At 36.1% G+C, this 12,836-nt stretch overlaps 1 protein-coding gene across 1 annotated transcript in view; it reads right to left on the bottom strand.

Annotated features, from left to right (window-relative positions):
- Nucleotides 1-12,211, bottom strand: part of COL5A2 (collagen type V alpha 2 chain) — a 144,809-nt gene extending 132,598 nt beyond the window's left edge. Inside the window, exon 1 of the mRNA XM_060106330.1 lies at nt 11,911-12,211. Coding sequence (XP_059962313.1) covers nt 11,911-12,007 — 97 coding nt within the window. The 5' untranslated portion in view covers nt 12,008-12,211. The remainder of the gene's footprint in view (nt 1-11,910) is intronic.
- Nucleotides 12,212-12,836: the final 625 nt, after the last annotated feature.

Below are 12,836 nucleotides of genomic sequence, written 5' to 3'. Positions count from 1 at the left end.
TAAATGAAGAAATTAAGGTTCCAACACATTATAAGGAATTTATAAGGAAAGAGTCAGGACTTTACTGGAGTTGTCTGACTCAGGGCCAGTGCTCTTTGGACCCTGTTGCTATGCGGAGTCAGTAGAAGTTGAATGAGCTCACAGAGCTCCTTCCTCTGCATTGACCACCCAGGTGGAGGTGCATGCCATCCCTCATAAAAACATTGCCAGGGTCCAAATAAGTCTGTCTTGAACCAGTAAAATATCAGGAAAGTAAACAAATGTTTTATGTATTGAGCGTAGTTTCACTTTCCTTGAACAACTCTACCTGAACCAAATGGGCAAACAATTGCCAAAATCATTATATTAGAAAAAAAAGAATAAAATTAAATGAGTATATGTACCACTAAGTTTGCGAAATGCATCCTAATACCAAAGTATAACTTTCAGGGGTTGTGCCAGTTTGCTTTTCCTGACTTGCTTTGTGAATAATCTGGAGCTGAGCGTAGGCCTGGCCCAAGGGAAAAACATGAAATTTAAAAAAATTCCTTATTGCCATTTCAAACCTCTCAATTATACCTCTCTCCACTCCTCTCCCCCATTCCTGGCCCTGTTCTGCCCCAGGGATTCTGCTCCCCCCATCAAAATTTTAATTCAATTCTTCAATATGCAGATGAGAATCTCAAAGATCAGTAACTTGCTCAAGTTCACAAGGTTGCAAATGGCAAACTCAGGATTTGAATTTGAGACTCCAAAGACCCAGGCTCTGTTAATTGCTTTTTGAAAGTAAATGGAAAAGAAGAAGTTCTAAATGTAGAAACTGCTCACTGTTAAAGGTTCTAAGTATAGAAAAATGGTAATAATTGGGAACCGAAGGAATTTCCCAGAATTAAAAAATCTCATTGTGAGATAGTGCCCTATTCCTACTATTCCTATAGCCTATAGGCCTAGTTAAGAGTATCTATGCCATTATCTCAAAAGAACAGAGATATAGTATTGTGGTTGTGTTTACTTATTTATTCATTCTAAAACGACTATGTTTTAGGAATATAGGGTAAACAAAAAAATTAGAGAAATCAAAGAACAAAAATTAAGAGATATCACAAACTTCCCCAACATCTCTGAAATTCTCAAAATAAATCCCACAAGACATGATATAGGAATGGTCAGGGAGCCCCACATTAGCTTGGAGCCTTACATTTTAATGTATGATTTCAATGAGGCTATCTGAGACAACTGCTAATCGGTATCCTTGTGTACCCACACAGAACCCATATTCCCATGCATGTATGCTTTCCATATGATGCACAATCATATGGTTCTATCCTGAAGAAACTCAGAAGTCCTCTTCAGAAACAGTTGGAATCCTGCGGGCAAATTTCCATTTTGATTCTACTAAGGCAACTTTCAGTTTCTATTAGAATAGGTTTGACGTGATTCTAATGTCTTGACTGTAGAACCCTCCACAGACAAATACAGGATGCCCATGACAGCTGTGTTTTATCCACCTATAGTGCCATAGAGTCCATCCAATACTGGGACTTTCACCCAGAGCCATGATGTCAGCTGATCCTGATGGCCAGAGAATATTGGGGAAAAAATCATAAAAGGCAAATTACAATATATAATATACTCAATTACAAAGGAGTAATATTTTTTAAAGGGTGCACTGGAATAATGACTAGAGAGGGCACGTGTTGTAGACTAGTTTCCCAAGGAGGAGAAAAGAAGAGGACACCAAACAGGTAAGTTCTGATAGGAGGTCAGGCTAGAAGAAAAATTCTGTAATTTGAACCCAATTTGGGAAGGAGACATGCAGATAAAGCTTCAGTGTGAGACCTTGATTCTCAGGCGGATTCCTGAATGCCTTTCCTTCAAACTGAAAGGAGGTTGAAAGCATATTTCCCTAAAAGCATAATTAAATTAAATTAAATTTAAAAGTCATCTACTTCAAAACTGTTTTCTTAAAACTGGACCTGCTTACCTTCCTGGGACTTTAGCAACATGGAACAGATGTGGAAGGGGTATAAGGTAGCTCAGGTGAATATAGCTCTGGCAAGTTTATGAAATATTTATATTCTGAATATACCAAAATACCATAAAATACTAATTATCATAAAATACTGATTTAATTTTATTTCATCATCCTTCACATACCCAAACACAAACACTGCCAATGGAACTTTGAATGTATCTACGGATTAATCTCTTTAGAACTAATTGTTTCAATTTTGATTCATTCTCTACATAAAGGAATTAACCTACTTTAAAAAAAAATAAACAAACAGATTCAAAGTATCCTGAAATCTTCCCAGGCTAATAAGCACTCCATTGGTTCAGGAATTTATCAGTTGTTTCTCAGCAAAATTCAGTTCAGTTTTACTGTGCTTAAGGTAGAAAAATAAAAATACAGACAAACACATGCCTAATCTAATGTGTAGAGATCAAGATTTAAGAGGAAATGGGGAAGGGCTGGAGAAAGAAGTGTTCTTTTGTGAGCACTCAGAAAAACATAACACTTGCAGCACCTGAAAGCTTAAACACAAGCTCTTGATGGAATGTTCAGTTGTTCCTCCTTCATTGCCCCCAAGTCTCTTTTTCTTTTTTTCTGTACAAACTCATATAAAAGAAGATTCTCATATCAGAATCACTTATTTGCCTTAGAATGGCCAGTGCCCTTCTGCCCTCTCAAATGAAAGTATAAGCCTTCTTTATAAAACTTCAGAGGGTTTGTGTTTTTAGCCAAAGACCAGAAAACTAGGAACTTTTTCTTTGTAGTTCATCTTCCCATGGTAACCAGTTAACCTCACTGTTCACCCACCAGTCCATCCTACTGGAAACTCTAGCTAAAAATTTAGCACTAACATGAGAAGCATAATGTTTTGATTTAAACTGTAACTTAATTATTTCTTCAATAGAAAGCTCTGGAAAGAATGAAAAAAAATTTAAAAATAATTTCAAACTAGCATAAATAAATCTGATAGGTTCTTCTCCCTCGGGAGAAAATAATAAGTATATAACTGCTATTTAAGAAATACTAAATGAAAAATAAATGAAATGAAAATATTAAATCTCTATAAATAAATTGTATTTGCTAAGGGAAGCACCCATATTTTAAAATTCCATAATGAAAAACTCTAGAGCTGACAGCCACAGAACAGCTATATTGAATAACAAAGATTTAATTAAAGGAATTCATAGCTACTAATTATCTGGTGAAACTCCATGTGCACACCTCCTGCCAAGTCAAACCCATCATTCTGTTTAAGTTTGAAAAACAGAGAAGAAAGAAAAGTACAGCAAAGTAAGGAAAGCGTGAGTATAAAGAATGTGCCTACATCTCACACCAGTTTCTGCTTTCTGGAGTCAATTTCACAAAAATCTCCTGGGAGTGAAGGGAGTGAAGAAACCAGCAGCCTTTGAAAAATGAAGAGACTTGCTGCAAAGTCTGAGAAAAGACAGTCACTCACTCTACTGTATCCAAATAGTCCTGGGAGCTGCGTTGTAAATCCCTGTGCAGTGAAGCAATTCCTCTCATTCCAGATACAACACAGGGCAATGCAGTGTGGAAAGTAAGCTTCCAACTTTTACTACAGACTTTTATGACTACCATATTTTCAGAAAATAAACTCTGAAACAGACAGAGCTGGTAGACAGACATGAGGTAGCACTGGGGCATGGAACGGATCGTGCTTGGCTTGCTTACAACCTGGGAACGACTACAGAGAATGAAATGCTGTGGCGGTGAGAAACAGGACAGCGGCAGTGATGCTTCAAATCACAGGGTCATTAGAAAGTATTCAGTGGAAAGAGCTTTTTGTTTCCTTTGTTTTTTCCCATATAAACCTACACAAGAAGACGCTACAATAAAGCTCTGCTATTTGAAGGGTCAAATTTATAAATGGGCTTACAATATAGCCTATTTAGATTTAGATGAAAAGACTGAGGTATTGTCTGAATGACCATAGTAGAACAGTAAATAAAATTTGCATTTTAAGTGTTACACTAATTTTAATCTCTTTGAGAGCAAAAGTTGTTTATTTTTTCCATAACATCTAACATGTTGGTTCTTATAATTACCCAATAAGCATTTATTATTATTGCTATACTACTAAATAGTAATGGAATAATAATATCAACTGGATAATAATGTTGGATAATGATATCAATAATCATTTGTTGACCTCCTAGTATTTGTTGGGAGCCATACTACTATGTAGGTAGTTTATATACATGATAGTCTTCAAAATAATTATTTAAGGTAAATATTACTATTCTAATTTTATAGACAAAAAAACTGGGACATAGAGCCATCAAGAAAATTGCTCAAGAATATGCAAATATAATTTGCAAATCCTGAATTTGAAATCCATTCACTCATATTTGAATGAATAGTGGGAGAGATTTTTTTTAGATTTTCAAAAATAATATTCATTGGCATATATGCATGGAATAACTATCATATACCTAATACATAAAATAAATTTATGACATGAAGTGGAACCTGGGAAATAGACTTAAAAAAAGGAACCGTGTGTGTGCATGCATGTAGTGAGAGGTGAGAACTACAGGCAATTTCTATTTTGAGGCAAAGAATGATAGTGACTGTGACTAAAATTCTAGAAATGGGCCAGATCATGGAAGGTCTTGTATGCCTTGCTTAGGAGCTTGAACATTATTCTTTCCTCAAGTTATGGGAGTCAATGGAAGATTTTAAGGAAGGTAATGAGGTAATCAGATTTTAGTTTTATATCACAGTGGCAACAGAGGGGGTCTCTACAGGTGGGTGGGAAGTAGTCACATGGGAGGCAAGAGACAAAGTTAGATGTTACTGCAGTAAATTGTAGTAATACTGTAATATGATGATGAGAGCCTAAACTTAGGCATTTGTAGTAGAGAGGGAGAGGAGGTATATATGAGGAATATTTAGCAGGTAAAATGGTAGAGTTTAGTGACTGATTAGACTTTTGCTTGAATAACCAGGTAGGATGATCTTGCCTTTAACTGACATAAAGAATACATGAGAAAGATGATCCTGTCTTGGAGGGAAGATAATGAATTGAGTTTGGGATACACTGAACTTGAAGTGGTTATGGACCATCCAGTGGGAAGCTGGGTATTCTGAAGTAGATGTGGAAGGTCAGGGTTGGAGAGAGAGATTTGAGAATGATCAGCAATTAGCTGTTAAGCAAAACCCTGAAAGTGAGTAAGATCCCTAGATACTCTGGGGAGAGAATATACAGAAAGGACCAGTGGACAAAATCCTATGAGAAAACAAAGTGCTAAGGGATAAATAAGGAGAAGGAGCCCATGAAGCTGAGAGGGAAAGGTCAGGAAGGTAGAGGGAGAATCTTCAGAGCACCTTTCAAGAAAGCTGGAGTGGTCAACGGTAGGTGAAAGGAGCCCACTGTAACATCACACATTACCAGAAGAGCTTAAGTGGAATGAAGGGGGCAAAAGTCAGAATGCATGGGATGAGTGAGGGCATGGAGGCAGACAGAAAACTGTTCTGCTCCTTTAAAGCAGCTGGGCTAAGAATAAAGAGATGGTGGGAGCCAGACACAGACCCTGGGAGAAAGCTGAGCTTGTTTACAGGCTAAGGGGAAAGAGCTCATAGAAAGGAAATGGTTGGAGTTATGGAAAAGGGAGCATGATTAATGGAGCAACTTCCTCCAGGAGATGGAGCACAAACAAAGTACAGAAGGAGAACACATCTGGAAGTTTCTTCAAAACATATTCAAAGATTTGGCAAAAGTAAAAAATATACCACCAAGGTTTGTATCTGTGATGACTGAAATCAGATTGTAATATCACTTTCTGTGTCTCATTTAAGTGCTCTAAAAGTGCCTTCAGGTAAAGTTCCCAAATGACCCTCCTAAGAGTCCCATCAGATTAACAGGGGTGTGTATAAATTCTCCAATTTCAGATGAGGACCCAAAGGTTTGGTAAAGTTAAAGGACTCTAAAGGTAGCAAGACTGCTAAATAGCAGAGATGGACCAGAACTAAGGTGTTCTCCCAATGATGGTTGGACTGTGGCTTACTTTACTTACTAAAGTATATAGACTACAACAAGGCTATGATGCTTATGTTGCAAGCCATGGTTCCACCGAGAATACAATTTCATCTTGAAACTGAATTTATAATTCTGATTGAGCAGACACCCAGAAAGGAAAACAAAAGAAAGGAAAAAGGAAACCAACTGTGAGACAGTCCTTCCTCCTTCTCAGATCTAAACTAAAATTTTTTTTTTAAAAAGCATACAAACATTTTTGAGTTTGAACATTATACCAGAAAGCTAATAGGGACAAAGTTCATTATTTATTAGCATTAATTTATTAATATTGTTAATATTACTTCCTTCTCTGTAGAAGGCAACACGTGAGTAAGGAAAATCTTGTGCTATTGTGATGTCCCTGATACACTGTTCCTTAGAGAATATACTCAGTATAAGATGGAACCATCCTGATTTCTGTTGAGGAGTTTAGTTGTAAACATATCAATAAAATAAAATAAAAACACTAAGGCCACCAATGTAGTCACAACTTTAAGGCAAAATTTTCCACTGGATAGACTACCCCTCACGCAAATGCCAAGGATAGATACTCTGTATATAACAGTTCTTGAGCCTTAAATGAAATTTAGAAAAAGCCACATGAAATTTACATGGAAAGAAATTTAGAGGAAAACTGAATGGTCCATATGTTCCAACCATTCCATTGTCTTATATAAACTTGTTCAACTTGCCAAAATGTACACAATAGGTCAATTAATAATTAACAATTTTAGTCTTTCTTTCCTACTATCATTATATCTCTCATGCGTAAATCTAAACTTTTCAATGTTGTAATCTCAGAGAAAAAAACATTAGTCAAAAAGTGACTGATCCATTTTTAAATATTTTATGAATTTCCATATAAGGCTAAGTGATGATGTATGAATTATCCTTCAAGTAGGAGCAAGCTGTTTGATCAAAAAAAGAAAAAAATAGATTAACATGACTTCAAACTTCTAAGTCTCCTCCTCTCAAAACAAAGCTTTCTCTTTATGTTTTTACTTTACATACTGCAGTATGTGCATTTCTAGAATGATCAACACAATGAGTTTTAGGCCTGTGTTGATATGATAGAAGTGTGAAGAGCAGGAATTAAAAGAGAGAAAAAAAAAAACCTATATATTCACCTGGAAATACATTTTAATAGTCTGTGTCCTTTGCATAGTAGAATGATTCACCTAACCTGCCATGAGGAGGATTTGGGCCTTGAGTTGTTTCTCCAGAAATGATGGTGAATTTGCAGTGGTTTATATACAAACTTCAATTAAGCAGCCTTGTAAGTGAAAGGAATGACTAGAATAGCAAGCTATTGCCAATGTCACAGTGTGTAGCCTTAGAACAGGAAGCCAAATGGTGTCGTATCAAGACAAGAGTGTTAGGTAGAGATTTAATACAGTGGTTCACCAGCATGAATCAGAATCACCTGAAAGCTTCCCAGATCCCATCCAAATCTACCAAATCAGGATATCTGGAAACAAAGGGAGCCTAGAATCTAGATTGGCAACAAGCTCTTCACATGATTCTTTATGCAGCCGGCTCAACACTGATCTGTGGATCGCTTACCAACAAACTTAAAGAGTCATGGTCAAAGTATACACTGCATCTGTCAATATAAAAAAATCACTATAACTATCAATCTACCAATCTACATATATAGAGAGATACTCTTCAAAATAAAGCCTCGCTCTAATTTGAATAAAAGTTATAGGTACTTCTAAATTTATCTGAAGAGAATAAGGAAAGAATTGCAAAGAATTACAACCTAGTATTTAAGTGCCATCCAGTGTTCTTGGCTTTGTAGTCTGCTCAGAAGTGAACAATAACCAGGGTAAATCAGGTTACTCAACTATATTCTGTCCATTGAAACCAGATCTATTCCACTAGTTGACAATTATGCTCATTGTGGCTGGGATTATAGTTGCCTCCTAATAGCTATTCTCCCTTTTATATCCTTCATAGCATAACTCTATTCAGTAGAGGACACTGCCAGTGCTATCCAGCTAAGACTGCATTTCCCAGCAGTCCTTGTAACTCTGTATGACCATATGACTAAATTCTAGCCAACTTCCAAGTAAGTTGAAATGATATGATGACTTAATAGTCTCGATTAAAAAAGAGGGAATCACAGCCTTTGTCTCCCATTCTCTATCCAGATGCCAGGAAAGTAAATATAATGGCTGGGATTCCAGCAGCTGTCTAGGAACATAACATCAAGGACTGTACCCTAGGGATATGAGAGATCTAGAAAAAAATTGAATCCCTGATGACTTTGTAGAGCTGGTATACCAGCCTTTCACTACCTAACTAGAAGCTTATTTTATATAAGGAAAAAAACCACTTTTTTTTGTTTAAACTACTGCATTCTGCTATATGCAGGTAGACCTAGATTAAAGCATCCACTATAAAAGAAAAGTTTGCATATCCTACATGATTCAAAGTATCTATTTCAGTAGTAAAGAGTTTAAAACAATTTATGAGTGAACAAGTATCTTAAGCTATGTATTTGTATTCTGTACCTCCTTTAAAATCATCCCATCCAAGTACTGCTGAGTGTTAAGCATTAGTTTCTTCATATTTGTATTTTAACAGTGAGATAAATGGTAGACGTAATATAATAAAAATGCAGGAGACCATGGTATAGAAAGGACTGTGAGCCCCTCATCTCTTAGTAATCAGAAGTTGGCTTGGGTCCAGGATATTAGTGTAGGGTTGCCACAAGAGGGTTGCAAATTTATGGTCCAGGAGCCAAACCTGGCACTCAAATATATTGGACTTGGCTTAGGCAATGCTTTCTGAAAACATCAGATGTGACTGTCTTCAAGTGGGCATGCATCTTCAGTTCTCCACAGGCCCACCATACCCTGTTGACGTACAAACACTCACTTGCTTCACTTACTGATGTTACCTACCTTCTCAGTGCCTCTGAGAAGCACTGACATTTATAGTCTCTGGAAATAAAATGGTATATTTCTGTACCCTCCCTTCTCTCCATTTCTTCTCTGTTGTTGAAATCAATGATTCATATCAGAGATTATTTTCCAAGATTAAGTATGTCCACTTCTAATAACAAGAATGTATATAAGCTCACTAGGTGTTAGAACTTTATTTAGGAATATAAAAATTACTGTAAATGCACTAGTATTTTCTCCTACAAAAAACAAATGGGGAACCTCTCAAAGCACCCCCCTAACAAACATACACACAGAAAAACTCATGAAAAGCTGATTTTGTCACCTTAACTCATTTTTGTTACTTAATTTTACTTAGTACTCTCAACTAAAGTTAGCCCAACTCTCAAACTTTCTCATTTTTATGAATTTAAAAAATCAATTCAGTTCTTAAAATTTAGTGAGAAGTAGTAATGATTTTGGCCTAAACAGCCTAAAGCTTATTTACTTTATCATTCATAAGTATTTTTATCAGACAGGTACTGTGTAACTAAGTAAAATATGTTTTAAATTTCCAATAAAAATAATCACAGTCAAACAGAAGAAATATATACCTTGAAGTCCTGAAAACAAAAAATAAAAGCTCATAAATATGTACTTCCATATGATAATAGGCCTCCACATTCAAAGGGGACATATTTGTACACAAAATCAATACCACATTATATGACTTAGAGCTAAAATTTGAAAAACATACTTGTTTTGCATGTGTGCCTTAGATATTTCTTTAGTTTAAAACATTTACCTGAACTTACTCTTCCCCAAACTTAAAATCACATGGAGTTTCAAAATTCTGACACTTCTATTAAGCTTGTGACAAGCCTGAACAGGGAAAATAAAGTATTGCCAAGTACCACACAATATCACTTAAACCAAAATATGCATGGTAAGTAAATACAAGTTATGTAGCTCTGAATATTCTGGATTCTGGAATTCTTTTCTACATCAACTTTAATTAGGACCATAACTATTTTCTTTTGCTTTTGAATTTTTATTACATATATTCTCTTAGCTTGAGTAATAAAACTGAGGAATTTATTTTTTATAATACGTATGAAAGCAATTACCCTTTTTCTGTAAAATATAATGTTTGGAATTCCAGTTTCTATGCTGTTTGGTTATACTGGGGGGAGCAGAGTTGGTATGGAATCAGGGACTTTTTGCATCAAGCCTCACATTCCTAACATTTATGTAAATTAGTATTAAGGAAAATTGAACTCTGCTCATTTTTCAGAAACACCTACAATGTAATTACAACTATTTGAGAAAGTCTTTTAACATATAGCCTACTCCATATGCTTTAGGAAACATTTATTTACATATTCAATTATTTTCATACTTTATAAATGTAAGTTATTTATTTTAAAATATATTAACAAGGAAAGTTGTGTTAATTAAGTTTTAAAAGAAAGTTGTTGGTTGTTTTGGTGGGGGAGGGGAGTCAACTACTTCTTTTATATTCAGATTTTTCTATTTCTATTGTAATTTTTCTGTATTTTATTTCTCCCCTTTCCTGACTTCTACTTCCTATTAAATTATCTCCCCAACCCTTCCAAACTGTACATGCTTTTCACAACATTACAAGGAAGCTCAAGAAGTTTCATCTTTTATAAATTGTCTCATTTTCAAAAACATAAAAAGTAACATAAAAAGATCCAAGATTTTAGAAAGTGCCCCCTCTATGGCACTCCAGACAGATCGTTGGGTATTTATCGAGATTCTTATTTTCACTTTTTAAATGTTTTTTAGACCTCGTGGCCTCTATATTAATTTTATGAACATTTACAGAGCAAAAATACACAGAAGCAGGTATTAAAATATATATATACACCCATACATATGTGAATATATACACAAAAATATATATGAAAGACAATAACAAAAGTTTAATAAATATGGTAAGTTTTAAAAGCTTGAGTTTGACGTTAAATTGTTATGAAAATCTATAATGGCCTATTATGAAACAGTACATGTCCGTATTTGAAACTCCAGGCCTGGAGGGGAAGGATTTAATAATCAGTGGAACCCATTTAAATATTTTCTTATATTTTATAGCAGCCATGCATTTTTGCTTAACATACCACAGAACCCAACCCTAACATATGCAAATTTCAAAGGAAAAAGAATCGGTAACCAGTCAAGATTTGTCTCACATTTTAAAAGAAGAAAAGAAAGGAAACTTGTGTCTAATGAATAATGCCAATAAAATACTCCTTGATAAATAAATTATATAAGGCATGTGGATTTCCTGCCTTCCGCCATCCAACAGGGAACCACCACTGTCCTGATAATCAAGTCAGTAGGGTGGGAAAATAAGAAATCTGGCTTCTATCAACTTCTGCCATGGGGAAAGAAACGAGACTGTCTCTCAGAAAGCAAAAGTGACTGTAAGATCACAAATGAAAATGGGAAAGACGTAGAAGTCTGTAAAGAGAGAAAAATAAGGAGCCAAAGACAAAGAAAAAATCAGTTATCAGACTGGCTGCAGAGGTTTTTCTAAACAAAGAATTTTATGAAGCAGCTGAAGTTCAGTACAAAAAAGACTCCACCCTACCCTGCTTCTGCTGCGACTTCTCCTTGCTCTGAAAACTCCAGCCCACAGAACTCCTCTAACTAAAAGTGCCTTTAATGCTGTTTTAAGCACTCTCCTTTTCTTTTAAACTTCCCACTCTCCACATTCAGGCAAAAGGACTTATCCTAGGCTTTCCCAGAAATATTCAGTAGTGTACTCTTCGAACCGCAGATGTGGAAGCTCCGGATTTACAAACATCCCGATTGTCTTCCGAGCTGTTTCCCAGGTGCAAATCTGTCAGCCCCCTTCTCAACTTCAAATCAGAGCCTCGTCTTCATGCTCTTCCTGAGGCTTAACATTCCACTGATTTCCCAAACTATGCAATAAACACCACAAGGAAAGCAAACGGCAAACTCACCATCCTCATCTTCTTCCTGGGCTTTTATTGAGACAAATTGCCCTAATAAAATAGTAAGAATGAGGAGAGGTCTTGCTTCCACCCAATTTGCCATCATGTCTAAATATTAGACATGTGGGTCCTCCTGGGAGTGAAAAGTAGATTCTAAGGTTATTGTAGCACCATGAAGTCAGCTGTGGGCTCTTCTTTCAGCACCAGCCCCAGGGCAGCCTCTGAAAACCCCCTTTTTCAGCACCAGCTCCGGCACAGTCTGCGAAAACTTTTTTCAAGCGATGCAGCTTTAAATAGGAAGAATGCTGCCTCCACTTCTTTTCCTGCCCCTTTTCAGCTTGTTCAGGCTCATAACCATCCAGTGTCTGCCAAGCAACGGTCTGATTGATAGTAAACAACCAAATCAGAACACGCGCCTCAGTGCCCTGAACAGTCCCTATTTCATTTATGTTTTAAACATAAATGGGGCTTAATCACAGAAACAAACGTTTGTTTCTCTTTCCCTTTTTTTTTTTTTAAAGAAAGCCTGTTAGAAGGAAAGAGACTTATTCTCCCCTCCCTACCCTTTTCCCCAGACACACACCCCTTCACTTTTTCCCTATAGGGAGGAAATACAGACTTTCAGCCTAGTTTTTGGTGTCTAGATAATTCAGGATCCTTGTCCACCTTAAACTTTCAAAGGAACAAATTTTAACCCTTTCTTTTTACTAAGGAGGACTCATTCTTGTCCCCTTGCTACATTCTGTTTCTTCACCCAGATTCTGGAAGGGGACCGTTAAATGTCCAGGTGAAGAAACTATTTGACAAATGCATCATACTTTGAATTAAGATCGTCTCCTTATCTCTCCATCTCTCTTATTTAGAGAAACACATCTGCAGGTCTTCTTGTCCCAGAGAGTTTTATTATGTAAAAAAGCAGTCCACTATGCTAGTGT

Source organism: Mesoplodon densirostris, chromosome 8, assembly GCF_025265405.1.
Source record: "Mesoplodon densirostris isolate mMesDen1 chromosome 8, mMesDen1 primary haplotype, whole genome shotgun sequence".
Lineage (NCBI taxonomy): Eukaryota > Metazoa > Chordata > Mammalia > Artiodactyla > Ziphiidae > Mesoplodon > Mesoplodon densirostris.
The sequence above is the reverse complement of the archived record's forward strand: the minus strand, read 5'-3'. Positions and strand labels throughout refer to the sequence as shown.